General features: G+C 45.6%; 1 protein-coding gene across 1 annotated transcript in view; it reads left to right on the top strand.

Annotated features, from left to right (window-relative positions):
* Positions 1 to 27738, top strand: part of cfap161 (cilia and flagella associated protein 161) — an 88880-nt gene that overhangs the window by 51529 nt on the left and 9613 nt on the right. Inside the window, exons 4-5 of the mRNA XM_070858680.1 lie at positions 9901 to 9982; positions 10154 to 10312. Coding sequence (XP_070714781.1) covers positions 9901 to 9982; positions 10154 to 10312 — 241 coding nt within the window. The remainder of the gene's footprint in view (positions 1 to 9900; positions 9983 to 10153; positions 10313 to 27738) is intronic.

Here is a 27738-nt window from a genome sequence, read left to right as displayed (position 1 = left end):
CAACTTTCAACATTATTGGTGGGCATTTCATCGTGAACGTGTGTACCCCGTAACCTCTGCCTCCTCAGTACGAGTTTCCAATTCCGTCTGATCCACTGTGGATCGATCTTCCTTTGCAACGTGGTGGTTTGCAGGCTTTGCAGCTCGCCTGCACATTTGTTAGAGGTGTCCCATTGTTCTGCAGCCATTGCACGCATAGTGCTTAAAGCGGCATTGATGGGGCCGATGATCACCCCCACAGGTGTTAACTGCCTCGCATTAACAGATGATGGCGGACTGTGGGTCAATTGAGGTGGGGCCACAGCAGCCGGCGTGTACATTCTGCCCTGTACATTTCTGCTCAAAACCGACGTTACTTTATGCATAGTACTGGCCGAAACTTCTTTGTTCTGTGAAATCTGCTTGGTGTTGTCGCTGGTGGACATAAATGCCTGGGCTATCGTTATGGCTTTACTCAGATTCGGAGTTTCTACAGTCAACAGTTTGCGTAGGATTGTCTCATGTCCGATGCCCAGTACAAAAAAGTCTGAGCATTTGTTCTAGGAATCCCTCAAACTCACAATGTCCTGCAAGGCGCCTTAGTTCGACGACCTAGCTCGCCACTTCCTGGCCCTCTGATCGTTGGCACATGCAGAACCGATATCTCGCCATCAAAACGCTTTCCTTAGGATTTAGGTGCTCCCGGACCAGCGTACACAATTCTTCATAGGATTTCTCTGTTGATTTTGCCAGGACCAGGAGATTCTTCATAAGGCCATAGGTTATTGCCCCACAGACAGTAAGGAGGATCGCCCTTCGTTTGGTAGCGTTCTCGTCCCCTTCCAGCTCGTTGGCCACGAAGTGTTGGTCGAGTCTCACCACGAAGGCCTCTCCCAATCATCTTCTGAGAACTTCTCCAGGATGCCGACTGTTCTTTGCATTTTCGCGTGGTTGTTCGTTATATCGTAGCCAATTGTTATACTCATAATAAATGGTCAGACTGTGTACTGTGTGTAATGAGCAAGTGTGACCTTAGCTCCTTTATTAAGAGCAGGTACCTCGTGGGTGGCCTGCTTATATGCTGGGATCCCTTGGGACTCCAACAGGTAGGCCCTCTGGTGGTCAGGTGTGATGCAGATTACAAGGGGTTAAATACATAAGAGCTCTCATATCGCTTCTCGGCTTTGGTGTGGGTGTCACGCAGGGGGGTCATCAGCCAGCTGAGGCCTGAAAGGAACCCAACGCATAGAACGACAGTGCTGCAGTGACCTTGACCTCGACGGAGACAGGATTAATAAATAATCTCCTAGTAAATGATCCCCTTGGAATGAGTGATCATAGCATGATTGAATTTCAAATTCAGATGGAGGGTGAGAAAGTTGGATCTCTAACCAGCGTACTAAGCTTAAATAAAGGAGACTATGAAGGTATAAGGACAGAGTTGGCTAAAGTGGACTGGGAAAACAGATTGAAGTGTGGGACGGTTGATGAACAGTGGTGTACATTTAAAGAGATATTTCACAACTCTCAAGAAAAATATATTCCAGTGAGGAGGAAAGGGTGTAAGAGAAAAGAAAGCCATTCGTGGCTAACTAAACAAATAAAGGAAGGTATCCGATTAAAAACAAGGGCAAACAAAGTGGCCAAAACTAGTGGGAGGACAGAAGGTTGGGAAGCTTTCAAAAGCCAGCAAAGAATGACTAAAATAAATGATTACGAAAGGGAAGATAGACTATGAAAGTAAACTAGCACAAAATATAAAAACAGATAGTAAGAGTTTCTATTGGTATATAAAAAGAAAAAGAGTGGCTTAGGTAAATTTGGTCCCTTAGAGGACGAGACCGGGGCATTAGTAATGGGGAACATGGAGATGGCAGAAACTCTAAACAAGAATTTTGTATCAGTTTTTACGGTAGAGGACACTAACAATATTCCAACAGTGGATAATCAAGGGGCTATGGAGGGGAGGGGGGAGGGGGGAGGAACTTCACATAATCACGAAGGAGGTGGTACTCAGTAAGATAATGGGTCTAAAGACAGATAAATCCCCTGGACCTGATGGCTTGCATCGTAGGGTCTTAAGAGAAGTAGCAGCAGGGATTGTGGATGCATTGGTTGTAATTTACCCAAATTCCCTGGATTCTGGGGAGGTTCAAGCAGATTGGAAAACTGCAAATGTAACGCCCCTATTCAAAAAAGGAGGCAGGCAACTATAGACCAGTTAACCTAACATCTGTAGTTGTGAAAATGTTGGAGTCCATTATAAAATAAGCAGTAACAGGATATTTGAAAAAGCAAAATTTGGTCAGGTAAAGTCAGCATGGATTTATGAAGAGGAAGTCATGTTTGACAAATTTGCTGGAATTCTTTGAGGATGTAACGAACAGGGTGGATAAAGGGTAACCAGTGGATGTGGTGCATTTGGACTTCCAGAAGACATTTGACAAGGTGCCACACAAAAGGTTACTGCACAAGATAAAAGTTCACGGGGTTGGGGGTAATATATTAGCATAGATAGAAGATTGGCTGACAAACCGAAAACAGAGAGTCGGGATAAATGGTTAATTCTCTGGTTGACAATCAGTAACGAGTGGGGTGCCGCAGGGATCAGTGCTGGGACCCCAACTATTTACAATCTATATTAACAACTTGGAAGAGGGGACTGAGTGTAACGTAGCCAAGTTTGCTGACGATACAAAGATGAGAGGAAGGGCAATGTGTGAGGAGGACATAAAGAGGCTGCAGGAGGACATAGACAGGCTAAGTGAGTGGGCAAGAATTTGGCAGATGGAGTATAATGTTGGAAAATGTGAGGTCATGCACTTTGACAGAAAAAATCAAAGAGCAAGTTATTATTTAAATGGAGAAAGATTGCAAAGTGCTGCAGTACAGCGGGTCCTGGGGGTACTTGTGCATGAAACATAAAAGGATGGTATGCAGGTACAGCAAGTGATCAGGAAGGCTAATGGAATCTTGGCCTTCATTGCAAAGGGGATGGAGTATGAAAGCAGGGAAGACTTGTTACAGCTGTACAGGGTATTGGTGAGCCCACACCTGGAATACTGTGTGCAGTTTTGGTTTCCATAGTTATGAAAGGATATACTTGCTGTGGAGGCAGTTCAGAGAAGTTTCACTAGGTTGATCCCGGGGATGAGTGGGTTGACTTATGAGGAAAGGTTGAGTAGGTTGGGCCTCTGCTCATCGGAATTCAGAAGAATGAGAGGTGATCTTAGCGAAACGTATAAGATTATGAGGGGGCTTGACAAGGTGGATGCAGAGAAGATGTTTCCACTGGTGGGGGAGACTAGAACTAGAGGGCATGATCTTAGAATAAGGGGCCGCCCATTTAGAACTGAGATAGGAGAAATTTCTTCTCTCAGAGGGTTGTGAATCTGTGGAATTCGCTGCCTGTGGAAGCTGGGACATTAAATAAATTTAAGACAGAAATAGAGTTTCTTAAACGATAAGGGGTTATGGGGAGCGGGCAGGGAAGTGGAGCTAAGTCCATGATCAGATCAGCCATGATCTTATTGAATGGAGGAGCAGGCTCGAGGGGCCTTATAGAATCATAGACAATAGGTGCAGGAGTAGGCCATTCGGCTCTTCGAGCCTGCCCCACCATTCAAGAAGATCATGGCTGATCATTCTCTCAGTACCCCTTTCCTGTTTTCTCTCCATACCCCTTGATCCCTTTAGCCGCAAGGGCCATATCTAACTCCCTCTTGAATATATCCAATGAACTGGCATCAACAACTCTCTCCGGTAGGGAATTCTACAGATTAACAACTCTATGAGTGAAGAAGTTTTTCCTCATCTCAGTCCTAAATGGCTTACCCCTTATCCTAAGACGGTGTCCCCTGGTTCTGGACTTCCCAACATCAGGAACATTCTTCCCGCATCTAACCTGTCCAGCCCCGTCAGTATCTTGTAAGTTTCTATGAGATCCCCTCTCATCCTTCTAAACTCTAGTGTATAAAGGCACAGTTGATCCAGTCTCTCCTCATATGTCAGTCCCGCCATCCGGGAATCAGTCTGGTGAACCTTCGCTGCACTCCCTCAATAGCAAAAACGTCCTTCCTCAGATTAGGAGACCAAAACTGAACTCAATATTCCAGGTGAGGCATCACCAAGGCCCTGTACAACTGCAGTAGGACCTCCCTGCTCCTATACTCAAATCCCCTAGCTATGAAGGCCAACATACCATTTACCTTCTTCACTGCCTGCTGTACCTACATGCCAACTTTCAATGACTGATGACACCCAGGTCTCGTTGCATCTCCCCCTTTCCTAATCTGCCGCCATTCAGATAATATTCTGCCTTCATGTTTTTGCCCCCAAAGTGGATAACCTCACATTTATCCACATTATACTGCATCTGCCATGCATTTGCCCACTCACCAAACCTGTCCAAGTCACCCTGCAGCCTCTTAGCGTCCTCCTCACAGCTCACACCACCACCCAGTTTAGTGTCATCTGCAAACTTGGAGATATTACACTCAATTCCTTCATCTAAATCATTAATGTATATTGTAAAGAGCTGGGGTCCCAGCACTGAGCCCTGCGGTACTCCACTTGTCACTGCCTGCCATTCTGAAAAGGACCCGTTTATTCCGACTCTCTGCTTCCTGTCTGCCAACCAGTTCTCTATCCACATCGGTACATTACCCCCAATACCATGTGCTTTGATTTTGCACACCAATCTCTTGTGTGGGACCTTGTCAAAAGCCTTTTGAAAGTCCAAATCCACGACATCCACTGGTTCTCCCTTGTCGACTCTACTAGTTACATCCTCAAAAAATTCCAGAAGATTTGTCAAGCATGATTTCCCTTTCATAAATCCCATGCTGACTTGGACCGACCCTGTCACTGCTTTCCAAATGCGCTGCTATTTCATCTTTAATAATTGATTCCAACATTTTCCCCACTACTGATGTCAGATTAACCGGTTCATAATTACCCGTTTTCTCTCTCCCTCCTTTTTTAAACAGTGGTGTTACATTAGCTACCTTCCAGTCCATCGGAACTGATCCACAGTCGACAGACTGTTGGAAAATGACCACCAATGCATCCACTATCTCTATGGCCACTTCCTTAAGTACTCTGGGATGCAGACTCTCAGGCCCCGGGGATTTATCGGCCTTCAATCCCATCAATTTCCCTAATACAATTTCCCGCTTTATAAGGATATCCTTCAGTTCCTCCTTCTCACTAGACATTTAGTCCCCTAGTATTTCCAGAAGGTTATTTGTGTTGTCCTTCGTGAAAACAGAACCAAAGTATTTGTTTAACTGGTCCATCATTTCTTTGTTCCCCATTATAAATTCATCTGAATCTGACTGCAAAGGACCTACATTGGTCTTCACTAATCTTTTTCTCTTCACATTTCTATAGAATCTTTTGTAGTCAGTTTTTATGTTCCCAGCAAGCTTCCTCTCACACTCTATTTTCCCCCTCCAAATTGAACCCTTTGTCCTCCTCTGCTGTATTACAAAATTCTCCCAGTCCTCAGGTTTGCTGCTTTTTGGCCAATGTATATGCCTCTTCCTTGGATTTAACACTATCCTTAATTTCCCTTGTTAGCCACGGTTGAGCCACCTTCCCCGTTTTGTTTTTACTCCAGACAGGGATGTACAATTGTTGAAGTTCATCCATGTGATCTTTAAATGTTTGCCATTGCCTATCCACCATCAACACTTTAAGTATCACTCGCCAGTCTATTCATCGAAGTTACCTTTCCCCAAGTTCAGGACCCTTGTCTCTGAATTAACTGTGTCACTCTTCATCTTAATAAAGAATTCTACCATATTATGGTCACTCTTCCCCAAGGGACCTCACACAACAAGATTGTTAATTAGTCCTTTCTCATGACACATCATCCAATCTAGGATGGCCAGCCCTATAGTTGGTTCCTTGACATATTGATCTAGAAAACCATCCCTAATACACTCCAGGAAATCCTCCTCCACCGCATTGCTACCAGTTTGGTTAGCCCAGTGAATATGTAGATTAAAGTTGCGCATGATAACTGCTGTACCTTTATTGCACGCATCCCTAATTTCTTGTTTGATGCTGTCCCCATCCTCATTACTACTGTTTGGTAGTCTGTACACAACTCCCACTAGCGTTTTCTGCCCTTTTGTATTCTGTAGCTCCACCCATACAGATTCCACAGTCTAGGATGACCAGCTCTCTAGTTGGTTCCTCGACATACTGGTCTAGAACACATCCCTAATACACGCCAGGAAATCCTCCTCCACCGTACTGCTACCAGTTTGGTTAGCCCAATCTATATGTAGATTAAAGTCGCCCATGATAACTGCTGTACCTTTATTGCATGCATCTCTAATTTCTTGTTTGATGCTGGCTGTCCCCAACCTCACAACTACTGTTTGGAGGTCTGTACAGAACTCCCACTAGCGTTTTCTGCCCTTTGGTATTCTGTAGCTCCACCCATACAGATTCCACATCATCCAAGCTAATGTTCTTCCTTACTATTGCATTAATTTCCTCTTTAACCAGCAACACCACCCCACCTCCTTTTCCTTTATGTCTGTCCTTCCGAAATGTTGAATATCACTGGATGTTGAGTTCCCAGCCTTGGTCACCCTGGAGTCACGTCTCCGTGATGCCAGTTACATCATATCCGTTAACTGCTATCTGCGCAGTTAATTCGTCCACTTTATTCCGAATACTCCTCGCATTGAGGCACAGAGCCTTCAGGCTTGTCTTTCTAATACCCTTTGCCCCTTTAGGATTTTGCTGTAACGTGGCCCTTTTTGCTTTTTGCCTTAGATTTCTCTGCCCTCCACTTTTATTTTTCTTCTTTATATCTTTTGCTTCTGCCCCCATTCTACTTCCCTCTCTCTTCCTGCATAGGTTCCCACCCCCCTGCCACATTAGTTTAATCCCTCCCCAACAGCACTCGCAAACACTCCCCCTAGAACATTGGTTCCAGTCCTGCCCAGTGCAGACCGTCCGGTTTGTACTGGTCCCACCTCCCCCAGAACCGGTTCCAATGTCCCAGGAATTTGAATCCCTCCCTTCTGCACCACTCCTCAAGCCATGTATTCATCTGAGCAATCCTGTAATTCCTACTCTGACTAGCACGTGGCACTGGTAGCAATCCTGAGATTACTACTTTTGAGGTGCTACTTTTTAATTTAGCTCCTAGCTCCCTAAATTCATCTTGTAGGACCTCATCCTGTTTTTTACCTATATCGTTGATGCCTATATGCACTACAACAACTGGCTGTTTATCCTCCCCCTTCAAAATGTCCTGTATCCGCTCCAAGACATCCTTGACCCTTGCACCAGGGAGGCAACATACCATCCTGGAGTCTCGGTTGCGGCCGCAGAAACGTCTGTCTATTCCCCTTACAATAGAATCCCCTATCACTATAGCTGTCCCACTCTTTTTCCTGCCCTCCTGTGCAGCAGAGCCACCCATGGTGCCATGGACTTGGCTGCTGCTGCCCTCCCCAAATGAGTCATCCCACTCAACAGTACCCAAAGCAGTGTATCTGTTTTGCAGGGGGATGACCGCAGGGGACTCCTGCACTACCTTCCTTCCACAGCTCTTCCTGTTGGTCACCCATCTATCTGGCTCTGTAACCTTTATCTGCAGTAAGACCAACTCATTAAACGTGCTATTCACGTCATTCTCAGCATTGTGGATGCTCCAAAGTGAATCCACCCGCAGCTCCAGTGGCGCAATGTGGTCTGTCAGGAGCTGCAGCCGGATGCACTTCCCGCATATGTAGTCCTCAGGGACATTGGAAGTATTCCTGACTTTCCACATCGTACAGGAGGAGCATAACACATATCTGAACTCTCCTGCCATGACTTAACCGCTAGATTAACTTAATTTGGCAATAATAATGCTAAAGGTTACTTACTGATAAAGAAAAATAAAAAAACTGCTCACCAATCACCAGCCAATCAATTACCCCCTTGGCTGTGACATCACCTTTCGATTTCTTTCTACTTTTTTGCCTTCTCTCCCTGCTGCAGCTGCACCAGCTGGCCTTTTTTAGGCTGCTCCAACATCCCCGAACCTCTTGCTGTGACGTCACACTTCGTTTTCTTTTCCTCCCAGGTCAGGGAGTCAGCACTGGTGGGGAAAACAAGACAAAGCAACACCTCCCGCTCCCCCTTGCCTGAACTCTCCCATCTACCAACCTCTTACCTTTGCTCTCTGACTTGCAACTGCACTCTGAGCAAGACTGCACCAAGCCCCCTCTTTTTTATACTGTTCCTGGCTGACTCACTGGCCTATTTAGGGAACCAGTTTTTACTAGCTGCCCAATTAACTAAGCTAGCTTGCTTGTTTGTCTTTGCTTACACCTACAAAAATCCTATCTGTTTAATATTGCAGTTTTACTTAAATTTGTGATCTTATTTTACCTTTAGAAGCTACTCGAGATTGTCACTAGTAATTTACACCAACCTTGAAATGGTTTAAAAGGGATTAACCCTTAAAGTTCTCCCACTTACCAAACTCTTACCTTTGCACTCTATGTGCACTCCCTGCGGCCTACTCCTGCTCCTATTTCTTATTTTCTTATGGACAGTGCAATCCTGATGGTGCTGGCAGGCTGCAGATCTCTCCTTATGAACTGGCACATCTCACTGATAACCTCTTTGTGGAAACGCAGTCTCCTAAGGCAGGTGGTGTCGCACAAGGTGAGGTAAGACCGCTTCTCCCTGTACTTGTGGTGGGTGTAACATCTGGTCCTCCTCATCAGTCTATCACGTCTTGCGTTGGGCACATAATGTTGTCGAGTGTACCTTCTGCCATCTCGAGTCTACAGCATGTGAGTGGTCATCAAGAGAGGGTGAGAAATAACAGGCCCCATTCCAACAGCTATCTGTTTTCCAACGATTGTTCACAAAGAATGAATGTCCCCACTAAAACACCTAGTAAATTCCAATCGTCCACAGTATGAAAAGATGTTTGTTCAGATGTTCACATCACCTCCAAACACCTCCAGAGTACATCTGAACTCCCCCGAGGTTGAAGCAGAGCAGCCTTTTAAATGATGCGACCTGCGATTTAGAATATGGTGTCCATACCGCTGTCAGTAGTTCTGGTTAGTTCAACTTTTTCCCAGCGGTTTTTTTGGCAAGTGAAATTGTCGGCGAGATGTGTGCGAGGTGTCGAAAATAAGGATGGGCAATATACTGGCCGTTCGTTTCGGCAAAAGTGATCTTTACGACAAAAAACAGTGGGCAGTCAGTATTATTAAATCTCGGCGTTAATTATGTGCCGAAAGTAACGCTGGCCGATATTATGGGTGTTGGTTTCGCCTTTTCTGATGATTCCGCGGGCGGGCGGTATTATTTTTTCCCAGCATTATGTACATGGCGAAAGTAACTCTCGCCGATAAGTGTCCGAAAAATGGGCGTCAGTTTCCATTTTGTGGCTAAATGGGCGATATCTGGGCATTATACCTCATTTCAGCGTTAAAATAGATGTTAAGTGGGCGTTATGCATGGCAAAATAATGGAAAATCTAGCCATATGAGTTTTATGAATGTATTAGTTGCTCCCTCTTTGGTCTAATTTCTTTTGCTGACGGTATGTATTGTTAAAGATGCTAATATTGTACTGTGTTACAGGACACATACTTTTATTGGTTAGAACAGTCATTGGTCAAACTAGATATATGAGGCCAGTATGGATCAGTCCACAATAGGTGACTTGCTTTGTAACCCTTTTAAAATGACAACATATGTGTGGTGTATAAAATAACAGACACATTCTAAATTGGATAATAATATAGCTTAGTTTGTAATAGCCTTAAGTAACATTCCAAGCTGAATGATAAAATACATTATAAAATTACTCTTTTATTGGCTTTATGAAATATTTTGCACAATGTTTGCTTTTCATACACTCACACTAATCGTTTTTTTTTGTCAGTATTGATGGCAGTTGTGTTGGTGATCCTCTTCGATATGGACAGAGCTTTGCTCTCAGAACAACGGAAGGGACCGCTGGGCAGGTACATTATCTTGTGCAGTAGATGTTTGATCAGTTTCCAAAATCCAAGCTCATTCTTATAATAAACTGATTGCTGCCTGTGAGAATAAACAGAGAATCCAGTTGTGGATGTTTGCTTCATTATTTATCCTCATGACCGTTGCACTAAGCCACAAATGGGTCTCTTTTACAGCTGTATCTGGAAAGCGAAATGAGGTTACTTATGAAATGTGCCAAAGGATCTGGGATGCAGCTAGTGACTTTGACGGACCACTTCTCGTTCCTGAGTTCTTGGCAGGTCCTATACTTGGACCCACAGATGCGCCTTGAATATGACGGATACCCAGTACCAGTATGGATATTTTTTAATTGTTCTTTGTTTTATTAAGACTGGTTCTTTAAACTAATCTTTATAATCCCCTTCAATATTATAAAAAGTAAAGATTTTCTAAGATTTACAATTTGTATTTTAGAATTCCCAAGTGGGGTATTCTTATAAGGTGCTCTTTTAATATGTAGTCATAAAACAGATTCTAGATCCACCAAATGCTTATAAACTAAACATTATAGAGAACTAATGCCAGACATTTAGAGGCATAGAAGGGACCCAATGTATCTGTGCTGATTCTATATCACACCGATGCAAAGCTAATAAGAACAAGGAGCAGGAGGAGGCCAATGGGCCCCTCGACCCTGCTCTGCCATTCAATAAGATCATGGCTGAACTTCTACATCAACTCCACTTTCCCACCCAATCCCCATATCCCTTAACTTTTTCGGTACCCAAAAATCTATCGATCTCAGTCTTGAATATACTCATCGACTGAGCATTCACAGCCCCCTGGCATAGAGAATTCCAGAGATTCACAACCCTCTGAATGAAGAAATTTCTCCTCATCTCAGTCCTAAATGCTGAGACTACGATCCCTAGTTCTAGACACTCCAGCCAGCAGAAACAGCCTCTCAGCATCTACCGTGTCAAGCTCTCTAAGAATTTTATCATTTTCAATGCGATCACATCTCATTCTTCGAAACTCCAGAGAATATAGGCCCATTCCACTAAATCTCTTATTATTGGACAGTCCTCTCATCTCAGGAATCAATCTAGTGAACCTTTGTTGCGTCCCCTCTAAGGCAAGTATATTCTTCCTTAGATAAGGAGACAGTACTCAGTACACAGTACTCCAGGTGTGGTCTCACCAAAGCCCTATATAATTGCAGCAAGACTTCCTTACTCTTGTATTCCAACCCCCTTGCAATAAAGGCTAATATACAGTTTGTCTTCCTAATTACTAGCTGCACCTGCATGTTAACTTTCTGTGATTTGTGTATAAGGACCCCCAAATCCCTTTGAATACCAACTTGTACTAGTCTCTCACCTGTAAAGAAAAAAATATTGGTCCAGATATCCCGGCCTCCCCGGACCCGTACGGAGTGTGTACGGACCCGGGAAGGCATCGCAAAAGCCAGTTTTCAGCACACAATGCGCATGTGCTGAAAACCGGCTTTTCTGATCTGTCAAGGATCTGTGAGGAGGATGCTATGAGGCTGCAGAGTGACTTGGATAGGTTAGGTGAGTGGGCAAATGCATGGCAGATGAAGTATAATGTGGATAAATGTGAGGTTATCCACTTTGGTGGTAAAAACAGAGAGACAGACTATTATCTGAATGGTGACAGATTAGGAAAAGGGGAGGTGCAACAAGACCTGGGTGTCATGGTACATCAGTCATTGAAGGTTGGCATGCAGGTACAGCAGGCGGTTAAGAAAGCAAATGGCATGTTGGCCTTCATAGCGAGGGGATTTGAGTACAGGGGCAGGGAGGTGTTGCTACAGTTGTACAGGGCCTTGGTGAGGCTACACCTGGAGTATTGTGTACAGTTTTGGTCTCCTAACTTGAGGAAGGACATTCTTGCTATTGAGGGAGTGCAGCGAAGGTTCACCAGACTGATTCCCGGGATGGCGGGACTGACCTATCAAGAAAGACTGGATCAACTGGGCTTGTATTCACTGGAGTTCAGAAGAATGAGAGGGGACCTCATATAAACGTTTAAAATTCTGATGAGTTCAGACAGGTTAGATGCAGGAAGAATGTTCCCAATGTTGGGGAAGTCCCGAACTAGGGGTCACAGTCTGAGGATAAGGGGTAAGCCATTTAGGACCGAGATGAGGAGAAACCTCTTCACCCAGAGAGTGGTGAACCTGTGGAATTCTCTACCACAGAAAGTTGTTGAGGCCAATTTACTAAATATATTCAAAAAGGAGTTAGATGAAGTCTTTACTACTAGGGGGATCAAGGGGTATGGCGAGAAAGCAGGAATGGGGTACTGAAGTTGCATGTTCAGCCATGAACTCATTGAATGGCGGTGCAGGCTAGAAGGGCCGAATGGCCTACTCCTGCACCTATTTTCAATGTTTCTATGTTTCTATGTCAAGCTCCAGCTTAACAGATCATCCGCATCTCAGGAGCGAGGACATTTGTATGGGCAAGATTGCGGGATTTACCCATATCTTGCCCGGCAACTGTCCTCAAAACTCTTGCGCCTGATAAAAGCAGGCTACAAGCGTAAGAGTTTTAAAACACACTTAAAACATCAAAAATAAAATTAACAAAACACATTTTATTTTTTAAAACCTTGCCCACTACATTAAATGTATTTTAAACCATAATTAAAAATGCTTTTTAAAAACTCGGAATTTTTTTTCTCTAAGATTTTAATTATGTGAGGTGTGTTTTTTATTTTTGGTGTTATTGTGTTTGGATTTTTTTTTCTCAATTAATAGCATTGAGAACTCGTAGGTACGGAGTTCCCATTGCTTTTAACTGAGAATACTTTACCTGATTGGTTGAGCAGTCACACGTGACTGCATCTTCTCCGTGGGAACCTGGAGGACGGGAGCGCGCTTCGCAGCGCGGGAAGAGAAGACCTCCCCACCGCAATCCCACGCTCCTCCGGGACCACCAGGTACTTTCGGAAAAATTCTCCGGTCGGAGACGTTCATCCGAAAGAAGCCTCCGACCGGGATTTCAGGATCATTCTTCTTTTCCATTCTTCTATCAAAATGGATAATTCCACACTTCCCCACATTATACTGCCACCTTCTTGCCCAATCACTCAACCGATCTATATACCTTTGCAGCCTCTCTGCATCCTCCTCACAGCTCACTTTTCCACCTAGCTTTGTATCTTCAGCAAACTTGGATGTATTATACTCGGTCCACCCAACTAAGTCATTGACATAGATTGTAAATAGCTGAGACCTAAGCACTGATCCATGCGGCACTCGCCTGGTTACACTCTGCCACCCTGAAAATGACCCGCTAATTCCTACTCTCTGTTTTCTGCCTGTTGACCAATCCTCATGAGGGCTAATCTTGTGTAATAAACTTTTGTGTGGTACCTTGCTCTCACCTTGCTCTGCACCTTCCCGTGCTTCAAACCTTTATGTATTCAGAGCTACCAACACTGCACAAATTCCAGCCGTGAGATTTTTAATTGTGACTCAGCTGCATACCTGAGGTGTTGCTTTGTGCCAAAAACATGGGTCTATAAGTGGAGGAAGTGCATCCGGGAGGGCGCTGAGCACCTCGAGTCTCATCGCCGAGAGCGTGCAGAAATCAAGCGCAGGCAGCGGAAAGAGCGTGCGGCAAACCAGTCCCACCCACCCTTTCCCTCAACGACTATCTGTCCCACCTGTGACAGGGACTGTGGTTCTCATATTGGACTGTTCAGCCACCTATGGACTTATTTTAAGAGTGGAAGCAAGTCTTCCTCGATCCCAAAGGACTGCCTTTGATGATTACTATCCATTAATCCAAGTTCAGTGTCCTTTTCCTGTTGATGCTGCTCCTGTTTGAGGACCAAATCACCTTGCTGATAACTAGAAAGAAGATAATTTGGCCAATCACCCGTCATAAGTCAACTGGAAGAAGGGATGTCATACCCGAAAGGATTGTCATTGGCTATAGGATAAAAGCAATTGGTTTGAAGTCAAAAAGTTAAGCTGTTAAAGCAAAAAAGTTAAGCGTTTGAAAGTTGAAACCATCCCCAGTGCCTGATTGTCCCACCATTCACATTCTGGTAATTGAAAGGCTCTGACTACTTTGTAAGCTGTTTTCAAACATTAAAAATCACACTAGTAGTGGGAGGCAGTGAACAGCACTCCTTGTGTGCGTATTGAATATTGAATAGTACATTGCATAGAGCTGAGGGCTTTGTTAAGCATGTCAACAGCTGCAGGAATATCATGGCACATTGAAGGCCAAACTCCAGGCAATTGAGCGAGAGGCACCTGCAGCTTGGCAGAGAACCTTTTCCAGGGGTGGATGCAGAAGAAAGTGGGATTGAAAGAGGATAGGGATTGTGGGTGGTAGGGATACAATTCAGTGGATGAAAGTAGTCTTACTGGTGATCAATATCACTGGGTTAGAGAGGGCAGGGGAAAACATAGAAAATAGATGCAGGAGTAGGCCATTAGGCCCTTCAAGCCTGCATCACCATTCAATATGATCATGGCTGATCATTTTTGCAACTTTAGTATCCCATTCTTGCTTTCTCTCTATACCCCTTGATCCCTTTAGCCGCAGGGCCACATCTAACTCCCTTTTGAATATATCTAATGAACTAGCCTCAACAACTGTCTGTGGTAGAGAATTCCACAGGTTCACAATTCTCTAAGTGAAGAAGTTTCTCTTCATCTCGGTCCTAAATGGCTTACCCCTTACCCTTAGACTGTGACCCCTGGTTCTGGACTCCCCCAACATCGGGAACATCTAACCTGTCCAATCCAGTCAGAATTTTATATGTTTCTATGAGATCCCCTCTCATTCTTCTAAATTCCAGTGAATATAAGCCTAGTCGATCCAGTCTTTTTTCATTTGTCAGTCCTGCCATCCTGAGAATCAGTCTGGTGAACCTTCGCTGCACTCCCTCAATAGCAAGAATGTCCTTCCTCAGATTAGGAGACCAAAACTGCACACAATATTCAAGGTGGGGCCTCATTAAGGCCCTGTACAACTGCAGTAAGACCTCCCTGCTCCTATACTCAAATCCTCTCACTATGAAGGCCAACATACCACTTGCCTTCTTCACCTCCCCTTTTCCTAATCTGTCACCATTCAGATAATATTCTGCCTTCCTGTTTTTGCCACCAAAGTGGATAACCTCACATTTATCTACATTATACTACATCTGCCATGCATTTGCCCACTCACCTAACCTATCCAAGTAACTGCAGCATCTTAGCATTCTCCTCACAGCTCACACTGCCATCCAGCTTAGTGTCATCTGCAAACTTGGAGATATTACATTCAGTTCCTTTGTCTAAATCATTAATGTATATTGTAAATAGCTGGAGTCCCATCACTGAACCTTGCGGTACCCCACTAGTCACTGCCTGCCATTCTGAAAAGGACCCGCTAATTCCTACTCTTTGCTTCCTGTCTTCCAACCAGTTCTCTATCCACGTCAAATACATTACCCTCAATACCATGTGCTTTAATTTTGCATACTAACCTCTTGTGTGGGACCTTGTCAAAAGCCTTTTGAAAGTCCAAATACACCACATCCACTGGTTCTCCCTTGTCCCTCAAAAATTCCAGAAGATTTGTCAAGCATGACTTCCCTTTCATAAATCCATGCTGACTTGGACCGATCCTGTCACTGCTTTCACATCTTTAATAATTGATTCCAACATTTTCCCCATTATCTATGTCAGGCTAACCGGTCTATAATTCCCTGTTTTCTCTCCTTTTTTAAAAAGTGGGATTACATTAGCTACCCTCCAATCCATAGGAACTGATCCAGAGTCTATAGAATGTTGGAAAATGACCACCAATGCATCCACTATTTCTAGGACCACTTCCTTAATTACTCTGGGATGCAGACTATCAGGCCCTGGGGATTTATTGGCCTTCAGTCCCATCAATTTCCCTAACACAATTTCCTGACTAATAAGGATTTCCTTCAGTTCCGCCTGCTCGCTAGACCCTCGGTCCCCTAGTATTTCCGGAAGGTTATTTGTGTCTTCCTTAGTGAAGACAGAACGAAAGTATTTGTTCAATTGGTCTGCTATTTCTTTGTTCCCCATTATAAATTCACCTGATTCTGACTGCAAGGGACCTACATTTGTCTTCACTAATCTTTTTCTTTTCACATATCTATAGAGCTTTTGCAGTTAATTTTTATGTTCCCTGTAAGCTTACTCGCATACTCTATTTTCCCCCTCCTAATTAAACCTCTTCTGCTGAATTCTAAATTTCTCCCAGTCCTCAGGTTTGCTGCTTTTTCTGGCCAATTTTTATGCCTCTTCCTTGGATTTAACACCATCCCTAATTTTCCTTGTTAGCCACGGTTGAGCCACCTTCCCCGTTTTAATTTTACGCCAGACAGGGATGTACAATTGTTGAAGTTCATCCATGTGATCTATAAATGTCTACCATTGCCTATCCACTGTCAACCCTTTAAGTATCATTCACCAATCTATCCTAGCCAATTCACATCTCATACCATCGAAGTTACCTTTCTTTAAGTTCAGGACCCTAGTCTCTGAATTAACTGTGTCACTCTCCATCTTAATAAAGAATTCTACCATATTATGGTCACTCTTCCCCAAGGGGCCTTGCACAACAAGATTGCTAATTAATTCCTCTCTCGTTACACAGCACCCAGTCTAGGATGGCCAGCTCTCTAGAAAACCATCCCTTATACAGTCCAGGAAATCCTCCTCCACCGTACTGCTACCAGTTTGGTTAGCCCAATCTATATGTAGATTAAAGTCACCCATGATAACTGCTGTACCTTTATTGCACGCATCCCTAATTTCCTGTTTGATGCTATCCTCAACCTCACTACTACTGTTTGGTGGCCTGTACACAACTCCCACTAGCGTTTTCTGCCTTTTGGTGTTCCGCAGCTCTACCCATACAGATTCCACATCATCCAAGCTAATATCCTTCCAGACGATTGCGTTAATCTCCTCTTTAACCAACAACGTTACCCCACCTCCTTTTCCTTTCTTTCTATCGTTCCTGAATATTGAATACCCCTGGATGTTGAGTTCCCAGCCTTGGTCACCCTGGAGCCATGTCTCCATAATCCCAATTACATTATATCTGTTAACAGATATCTGTGCAGTTAATTCATCCACCTTATTACGAATGCTCGTTGAGACTCAGAGCCTTGAGGCTTGTTTTTTTAACATTCTTTGTCCTTTTAGAACAGGAGCTGGCAAGGTCAAGGGTGTGGGCATAAATTTTGATGAGAGCTTGTATGGAAGGAAATGGTTTAGAGAAATTGGTATGGTGGTAAATTTAAAGCAAATGGCAGCTGCCATAATGGGCTCTGCCTTAGATGCCAAGAGAGGAACATCATCACCATCTTAGGCAGTCCCTTGGAATTGAGGAAGACTTGCTTCCACTCTTAAAATGAATTCTTAGGTGGCTGAACAGTCCAATACGAGAACCACAGTCCCTGACACATGTGGAACAGATATTCGTTGAGGAAAGGGGTGGGTGGGACTGGTTTGCCCCACACTCCTTCCGCTGCCTGCGCTTGATTTCTGCATGCTCTCAGCAACGAGACTCGAGGTGCTCAGCGCCCTCCCAGATGCATTTCCTCCACTTAGAGCGGTCTTTGGCTAGGGACTCCCAGGTGTCAGTGGGGATGTTGCAATTTATCAAGGAGGCTTTGAGGGTGTCCTTGTAACATTTCCTCTGCCCACCTTTGGCTCGTTTGGCATGAACGAGTTCTGAGTAGAGCGCTTGCTTTGGGAGTCTCGTGTCTGGCATGCGAACAATGTGGCCTGCCCAGCGGAGCTGATCAAGTGTGGTCAGTGCTTCAATGCTGGGAATGTTGGCCTGGTCGTGGACGCTAATGTTGGTGTGTCTGTCCTCCCAGGGAATTTGAAGGATCTTGCGGAGACATCGTCGGTGGTATTTCTCCAGCGACTTGAGGTGTCTACTGTACATGGTCCATGTCCCTGAGCCACACAGGAGGGCGGGTATCACTACTGCCCTGTAGACTATGAGCTTGGTGATAGATTTGAGGGCCTGGTTTTCGAACACTCTTTTCCTCAGGCGGCCGAAGGCGGTGTTGAATCTTGTCGTCAATGTCTGCTCTTGTTGATAAGAGGCTCCCGAGGTATGGGAAATGGTCCAGAGTGTCCAAGGCCGCGCCGTGGATCTTGATGACTGCGGGCAGTGCTGTGCGGCGAGGACAGACTGGTGGAGGACTTTTGTCTTATGGATGTTTAGCGTAAGGCTCATGCCTCAGTAAATACACCGACTATGTCCTGGAGTTCAGCCTCTGTATGTGCGCAGACGCAGGTGTCATCCGCGTACTGTAGCTCAACGACAGAAGTTGGAGTGGTCTTGGACCTGGACTACAGATGGTGAAGGTTGAACAGGTTCCCATTGGTTCTGTAGTTTAGTTCTACTCCAGTGGGGAGCTTGTTGACTGTGAGGTGGAGCATGGCAGCGAGGATGATTGAGAAGAGGGTTGGGGTGATGACGCAGCCCTGTTTGACACCGGTCCGGATGTGGATTTGGTCTGTAATGGATCCGTTGGTAAGGATCATGGCCTGCATGTCGTCGTGCGCCAGCGCAGCCTTCGGCCGCCTGAGGAAAAAAGTGCTCGAAGACCAGGCCCTCAAAACTGCCACCAAGCTCATGGTCTACAGGGATGTAGTAATACTCACTCTCCTGTGTGGCTCAGAGGCATGGACCATGTACAGTAGACTCCTCAAGTCGCTGGAGAAATACCACCAACGATGTCTCTGCAAGATCCTTCAAATCCCCTGGGTGGACAGACGCACCAACGTTGGCGTCCTGGACCAGGCCAACATCCCCAGCATTGAAGCACTGACCACACTTGATCAGGCCCGCCTGGCAGGCCACATTGTTCACATGCCTGACACAAGATTCCCAAAGCAAGTGCTCTATTTGGAACTCCTTCACGGCAAACGAGCCAAAGGTGGGCAAGAGAGGAACAGATGGGGTGGTGTGTGCATTCACATGGGAATCGAGCCTGGCACAGCAGCATAGAGAAGGTAGGCAGAGAGTGATGTAAGGTCAGAGGAAGGTTGATGTCAGAGTAACATAGAAACATAGAAAATAGGTGCAGGAGTACGCCATTCGGCCCTTCGAGCCTGCACCACTATTCAATAAGATCACGGCTGATCATTCCTTCAGTACCCCTTTCCTGCTTTCTCTCCATACCCCTTGATCCCTTTAGCCGTAAGGGCCATATCTAACTCCCTCTTAAATATATCCAATGAACTGGCATCAACAACTCTCTGCAATAGGGAATTCCACAGGTTAACAACTCTCTGAGTGAAGAAGTTTCTCCTCATCTCAGTCCTAAATGGCTTAACCATTATCCTTAGACTATGTCCCATGCTTCTGGACTTCCCCAACATCGGGAACATTCTTCCTGCATCTAACCTGTCCAGTCCCGTCAGAAATTTATATGTTTCTATGAGATCCCCTCTCATCCTTCTAAACTCCAGTGAATACAGGCCCAGTCGATCCAATCTCTCCTCATATGTCAGTCCAGCCATCCTGGGAATCAGTTTGGTGAACCTTCGCTGCACTCCCTCAATAGCAAGAACGTCCTTCCTCCGATTAGGAGACCAAAACTGAACACAATATTCCAGGTGAGGCCTCACTAAGGCATTGTACAACTGCAGTAAGACCTCCCTGATCCGATACTCAAATCCCCTAGCTATGAAGGTCAACATACCATTTGCCTTCTTCACTGCCTGCGGTACCTGAATGGCAACTTTGACTGACTGATGTACCATGACACCCAGATCTCGTTGCACCTCCCTTTTTCCTAATCTGCCACCATTCAGATAATATTCTGCCTTTGTGTTTTGGCCACCAAAGTGGATAACCTCACATTTATCCACATTATACTGCATCTGCCATGCGTTTGCCCATTCACCTAACCTGTCCAAGTCACCCTGCAGCCTTTTAGCGTCCTCCTCACAGCTCACACCACCACCTAGTTTAGTGTCTACTGCAAACTTGGAGATATTATACTCAATTCCTTCATCTAAATCATTAACGTATATTGTAAATAGCTGGGGTCCCAGCACTGAGCCCCGCGGCACTCCACTAGTCACTGCCTGCCATTCTGAAAAGGACCCGTTTATCCCGACTCTCTGCTTCTTGTCTGCCAACCAGTTCTCTATCCACGTCCGTACATTACCCCCAATACCATGTGCTTTGATTTTGCACACCAATTTCTTGTGTGGGAACTTGTCAAAAGCCTTTTGAAAGTCCAAATACACCACATCCACTGGTTCTCCCTTGTCCACTACTCGTTACATCCTCAAAAAATTTCAGAAGATTTGTCAAGCGTGATTTTCCTTTCATAAATCCATGCTGACTTGGACCGATCCTGTCACTGCTTTCCATATGCGCTGCTATTTCATCTTTTGTAATTGATTCCAACATTTTCCCCACTATTGATGTCAGGCTAACCGGTCTATAATTACCCGTTTTCTCTCCCTTTTTTAAACAGTGGTGTTACATTAGCTACCCTCCAGTCGATAGGAACTGATCCAGAGTCGATAGACTGTTGGAAAATGATCACCAATGCATCCACTATTTCTATGGCCACTTCCTTAAGTATTCTGGGATGCAAACTATCAGGCCCCGGGGATTTATCGGCCTTCAATCCCATCAATTTCCCTAACACAATTTCCCGCTTTATAAGGATATCCTTCAGTTCCTCCTTCTCACTAGACCCTCGGTCCCCTAGTATTTCCGGAAGATTATTTGTGTCTTTCTTCGTGAAAACAGAACCAAAGTATTTGTTGAACTGGTCCGCCATTTCTTTGTTCCCCATTATAAATTCACCTGAATCTGACTGCAAGGGACCAACGTTTATTTTCACCAATCTTTTTCTCTTCACATATCTATAGAAGCTTTTGCAGTCAGTTTTTATGTTCTCAGCAAGCTTCCTTTCATATTCTATTTTCCCCCTCCTAATTAAACTCTTTGTCCTCCTCTGCTGTATTGCAAAATTCTCCCAGTCCTCAGGGTTGCTGCTTTTTGGCCAATTTAGATGTTTCTTCCTTGGATTTAACACTATCCTTAATTTCCCTTGTTAGCCACGGTTGAGCCACCTTCCCCGTTTTATTTTTTACTCCAGCCAGGGATGTACAATTGTTGAAGTTCATCCATGTGAGCTTTAAATATTTGCCATTGCCTATCCACTGTCAACCCTTTAAGTATCACTCGCCAGTCTATTCTAGCCAATTCATGTCTCATTCCATCAAAGTTACCTTTCCCCAAGTTTAGGATCCTAGTCTCTGAATTAACTGTGTCACTCTCCATCTTAATAAAGAATTCTACCATATTATGGTCACTCTTCCCCAAGGGGCCTCACAGAACAAGATTGTTAATTAGTCCTTTCTCATTACACATCACCCAGTCTAGGATGGCCAGCCCTCTAGAAAACCATCCCTAATACACTCCAGGAAATCCTCCTCCACCGCATTGCTAGGGTTAGCCCAGTCAATATGTAGATTAAAGTCGCCATGACAACTGCTGTACCTTTATTGCACACATCCCTAATTTCTTGCTTGATGCTGTCCCCATCCTCATTATTACTGTTTGATGGTCTGTACACAACTCCGTGTACACCGAGTGGAACGAGATAAAACATGGCATGTCTGGGCAAAGGGAAGAGGGGTAGAAACGAGAGTAGAGGGCTCAGGTCTGGATCTAGCAGGTCCAAGGTGTGCCCACAAGTGGATACAATTAAATCCTGAACTACATAGGCACTGTGGTGCTAATGACACACCTGTAACCTGTGTTTACCTCCGCTCACAAGCCAGCTGACTGCAGATGATGGTGCTATCGTTACTCTTGCTTCTTACACTTTGACCAACTTTCCTCTCATTAACTAATTTTATAAAAAAGTGAAACTCTAGTGAAAATAAAACTATAAAGGTAAGCGGGTAATGGCACAGATATTGCATATCTATGGCAATCTGACTATTGCTTGACTGCATTATCTAATTTGGCAGGGCAGTGGTATGCTGCATTGTTGGTGGTGTCACATTAAACCCATGGTATAGGCAGACATAAAGGGGCCAAAGTTGCCCTCCGGCCCAAACGGGGCGCACTTACGTTTATAAAAAAAAATTCACCGCCCAAGTTAAAGAGGAGGGCAACTACGAGCTCTGCAGCCACTTTAGTAGCACCCATTGGGCCACTAGGGAGGGTTTCAGTCGGGCCAGCGGCCCGGTACCCAAGAGGAGATGCCAGGCTGCCTGTTGGCAGCCCGGCCGAACCCGTGGCTGCCATTGTCGGGCCAACTTTGGAGTTAGCCGACATTTAAAATAAAATGACGACCATGGCAGTGTGCCCTCCCCTTTAAGGGCGGATGCGCCACCCAGCCACAAGAAGCTTCCCGTCGGGGAAAGCCATCAGGGGCACCGAGGGGCGGCCAATTAACTCTCGCGGCGCAATTCCCACGGGGCAATTTCCCACGCGGGGCGGAAAGGGTGTCATTGCTGGTCGGTAAGGGGTCGGCGCGTGCCTGACAGGGCAGGAAGGCAACCGGGGCAGTCCCGTACCCCGCTCTAAAAAAATAAAGGAGGGCAATTTAGAAAATGTCGGCCCCTCCGCGCCGATTGAGCAGTGAGTGCTTTCCACACTGTTGCCGCCTCTTTGAGGCAATAACGGCTCTTAAATAAAGGGGCAATTTCAGCCTCAAAAGATCCTATGGTGCAATCTGAGGAACAACGAATTCTCTTGATGTCCTGGCCAACCTTCACTGAGCCAGAAGCAACACATAGATTTACTGGTCATCTGCTGTTTGTGGGATCTTTGTTCTGAAATACCTTGGGATGTCCTGATGATGTAAATTCAATTTCTTATTACCAGGGAATTCTGATCCGTTTGACAAGCTGCAAACATCATGGGGCCGAAATCGCCACCCTCCTTAAGCTCCATTACCTCCTGTAAGAGGTGATAATGGAGTAGTTAGGCCTTACCGACTGGAGGCAAACGGATGGGCCAACCCTTCCTATATTGTTCTCGGGCTGGGAGCGGCGGGAACGGGTTTCCACGCCGCACGTGCTACCGCCCCGTCGGACACGCGCTGATCCCCTTCCAACCGGTGGCGACCCCTTTCCGCCCTACGCGGGAAATTGGCCCGCGGGAGTGGAGGACCGCCGATCGGTGCCACTGACAGCTTTCACCTGCGGGAAGCTGTGTGTGGCTGGGCAGCGCTTTCCCCCTTCCGCGGTCGCCATCTTATTTTATTTGTCGGCCGACTGCCAGGTCGGCCCGACAATGGTGTGCACGGGTTCAGCCGGGCCATCAACAGGCAGCTCGGCACTCCCTCTTGGGTATCGAGCCGCTGGCCCAGCCGAAACCCTCCCTGGTGGCCCAGTGGGCCTAACTAAACCCCATGCAGAGCTCGCAGTGGCACCCCCCACCATGATGTGACACGTACGTGTCGTGGTTACACCATCAGCACAGCTCTGACCACCCCGCTCCAACATCCGCCCCTCAATATCGCCCTGACCGGAAATAAACACCAAAGAGGTGAATTGATTGGGGCGGAGACACACATAAGGAATCAGTGAGTGCACTTACTTTCTGGTCGGGGGGCAATTTTGGCCCCCATATTTTGCCATTATTGGACTATTCCCGTTGAACACCTGACCACCCAATTTCCCTTCCTCATTCCCTCTCTTCGGGCACTGCCCCTTTCCCCTTTCAAAACCGCCATCATCGCCCACCTTGTTAAAAAACATACCCCTGTCCTATCTGCTCTCACTAATTACTACCCTATCTCCGACCTCTTCTCCTCTCCAAGGCCTTTGTACATGTTGCTGCCTCCCAGATTAATGCCCAATTCTACCGCAAGCCCCTGTTTGAATCCCTCCAATCAGACTTTTGACCCTCATATAGCACCAAAATGGCCCTAAGCAATCACACAACATCCTCTATGACGATGACTGAGTTGCTTATCCTTTCTTGTTCTCCTCAATCACTTTGCAGCCTCCAGCAAGCTATACTTCAAAACCTCCGCTCTGTTGTTCAGCTTGGTGGGATATCTCTTGCCTGGTTCCTTTCCTATCTTTGTGATCATATCTCGGGCATCTTTATCAAAGGCTCCACTCCCCCACCCTTGCAACAGCACCTTAGGAATTCTTCCAAGCATCTATCCTTAGCTCACCCTCATCTCCACGCTAATCCTTGGTGACATCACCTACCCGCATGTGGTCAGCTTCAACATGTACGTTCATGATTCCAAACTCTACTTCTCCACCACCTCCATTGACACTCCACTGCTTCTGTGCCATCAGATTGTTTGTCCAACATCCAGTATTGGTTGAGTTGGGATTTCTTCGAACTAAAAGCGCTGTACCCTCACCACTGAGTCCATCCCCCTCTCTGAGTGATCAATACTGTTTGCAACCTTGGCACCCTATTCGACACCGAGCTGAATTTCTGACCCCAGATCCTCCACATCATAATAACGTCCTACTTCCTAGCCTGTGACATTGTTCATCTCTGCCTCTACCTCAGCCCATCAGCCACTAAAACTTTTATTCTTACCTTTGTCAGCTCCACACTCAGTTACTCCACTGCTCTCTTGGTTGGGCTCCCATCCTCCACCCTTCAACTCTGAATCCTATCTCGCATCGAGCCCTGCTCACCCATCACTCCTGTCCCCACTGACCCACATGAGCACCTGCCCCCAATGCTTCAAATCGAAAATGCTCATCCTTGCATTCAAAACCCTCCATCACCTCGCCTCGTTTTATCTCTGTAGTCTCCTCCAGTCCTACAACAAACACTTCCCCATATTCTTTATGCCTCTTACTCCATCCTGTTTTTGCACCTGCCCCTTCCTATTGCCCCGCCATTGGCAGCAGTGCCTTCGGCCCCTTGGGTCTGGTTCTGCGGAATTCCCTCCCTATACCTCTCTGTCCCTCCATCTTTTAACATTCTCCTTTTAACCCAGTTCATTTGATGAAGCTTTTGCTTACTCTTCCTAATCTTTGCTTCTTGCCCGGCATTCATTTTTCCTTATATAGCTTGGAACTTTTTCTATGTTACAGCTTCTATATAAATTCCATTTGTTATGGATGATTGAAGAAGTTTTTAAACTTGAAGGCCTCAGTTTCTCCCAGGCCCTGGATCTGATTTTAATTTTTTGCCACGAGCTGTGACTCTGAGCTGTATTTGGTTGGTTCAGTCTGAGCATGTGCAGTGTACCTAATTCACCAATGTGGAGCAGTGCTGTTCAGTCAGCTGGACTGATGGGATTTCCCTTTTTCTGCCTTTTATCCTTTTCTGCTCAACAGCTTCCCTTCAAATAATTTTGAAAACAAGACAACAAATTTCAAAACCTATGTTAAGATTTTTTAAAACAAAAACTGTGTGTGTTTATTTCTGTGTGAGACAGATTTTAAAAATTAGAATGAGCTGATTATACACATTTTAGCTTTTGTTTTGTGTTGTATAAACTTTAGGATGCTAATAAGTTGAGGGAGAGAGAAAGATACACAGGCCCTGCAGTCAGGGAAAGTGAGACTGGAATTAGAGAGAGAGGAAGAGAGAGTGTGGGGCTGAAATTCAGGGTCTCAGAGAGACCCGTTACTGTCCGTTTGCGGTGGCCATACGTGGGAATCCAGTGACTGCCGCTTTGGAGTCAACTGGCCGACCCGACCCAAATTCAGATGGGGGATTTTTTGGCCTGATTGTGTTGACCGCTGAAAGCACTTTATCAGAATGTGCACCTCCGCTTTCTCTCACCTTAAAAATCTTCCGACTAATGTTCAGCTGCAGAAATCGATCCCCCACCGCGCGGTACCCCCGACAGGTTTTTCTGTCGGTGCACCCTCTGAAGACTGTGTGCGGCCCGGCAAAAATGCTCTACCTAGCCTGCTACCTTCAGCGATCTGTGGACATATAATTTTTGCCAGCTGACTTCCTGAATACTGCCCCCCCGGGTTCGGCCGGGCCACCAACGGGCAGCCTGGCACCTCCTCTTGGGTGCCACGCCGCTGGCCCGGCCGAAACCCTCCCTGGTGGCCCAGTGGCCGAAGATAAAAAAATGACAAAATCTCTCCCCTTTTAATGGAGGGGAGAGAGCGTGGTGACGCACACGCGCTGTGACGTCACCACTATTCCACTGTTGAGTGACAGCAGCGGAGTCCGGTCTGATCTATAGTCAGCCACTCAACCTGGCTTTGAGTCTATGACCCACCCCATTATGACACATTTCCTCTGGGGCTTTGAAAAAATGTCACAGTCCTGAAAATGGCTCTTCCAACCGCATCAAGGATCCATGCGGTAAGTACAAAGAAAAAAATCATTGGTGCGCCAGCTTTCTTGCGCTGTTGACTGTCAGCCCCTGTGTCTTTCTTCATTTAATGCTACGTTTGTTTTCAAAGAAATTTGACAATTGAAGCCAACTAATAACGAAAGTAAAAGCCCATGGGATCCAAGGCAATGTGGTTAGTTGGATCCAAAATTGGCTCAGAGGCAGGAAGCAAAGGGTAATGGTCGATGGGTGTTTTTGTGACTGGAAGGCTGTTTACAACGGGGTTCTGCAGGGCTCAGTACTGGGTACCTTGTTCTTATGGTATACATCAATGATTTAGACGTGGGCGTATGATTAAGAAGTTTGCAGATGATACTAAAATTGGCTGTGTGGTTGACTGCAGGAAGATATCTATGAACTGGTCAGTTGGGTAGAAAAGTGCCAAATGGAATTCAATCCAGAAAAGTATGAGGTAATGCATTTGGGGAGGACTAACAAGGCAAGGGAATACACATTAAATGGTAGGACACCGAGAAGTGTAGAGGAACAAAGGGACCTTGGAGTGCATGTCCACAGATCCCTGAAGATAGCAGGTCAAGTAGATAAGGTGGTTAAGAAGGCATACAGAATACCTGCCTTTATTAGCCAAGGCATAGAATACAAGAGCAGGGAGGTTATGTTTGAACTGTATAAAACACTAGTTAGGCCATAGCTAGAGTACTGCGTGCAGTTCTGGTCACCACATTACAGGAAAGATGTGATTGCACTAGAAAGAGTACAGAGGATATTTACAAGGATGTTGCCTGGACTGGAGAATTTTAGCTACAAGAAAAGATTAAATAGGCTGAGTTTATTTTCTTTGGAACAGAGGAGGCTGAAGGGAGACCTTATTGAGGTGTATAAAATTATGAGGGGCCTAGATAGAGTGGATAGGAAGAGCCTATTCCCCTTAGCAGAGGGGTTAACAACCAGGGGGCATAGATTTAAAGTAATTGGTAGGGGGTGTAGAGGGGATTTGATGGCAAATTTCTTCACCCAGAGGGTGGTGGGGGTCCGGAACTCACTGCCTGAAAGGATGGTAGAGGCAGAAACGCTCACCACATTTAAAAAGTACTTGGATATGCACCTGAAGTGCCGTAACCTGCAGAGCTACGGACCAAGAGCTGGAAAGTGGAATTAGGCTGGATAGCTCTTTGTTGGCCGGCGCGGACACGATGGGCCGAAATGGCCTCCTTCCGTGCTGTAAATTTCTTATGTTTTCTATGATAATAAGCCGCGATCTTATCAGGGGCAGGAATCGAGGGCGAGGGGTGGGGAGGAGCTGAGTGGATACCTCCCTGTTTTTCGAATAATGTCGTGGATCATTGATATCCTGAACAGATAGACAAAGTGTCAAGTTAATATTTCATGAAAAGACAGCAGCTGACAATGCACCGTTCCCTCAGAATTGTGCTGTGTGTTTGAATAGCTTACAGTC

Source organism: Pristiophorus japonicus, chromosome 17, assembly GCF_044704955.1.
Source record: "Pristiophorus japonicus isolate sPriJap1 chromosome 17, sPriJap1.hap1, whole genome shotgun sequence".
In the NCBI taxonomy this organism is placed as follows: domain Eukaryota; kingdom Metazoa; phylum Chordata; class Chondrichthyes; family Pristiophoridae; genus Pristiophorus; species Pristiophorus japonicus.
Note: the sequence above shows the minus strand (reverse complement) of the source record. Positions and strands in the feature narration are given on the sequence as shown.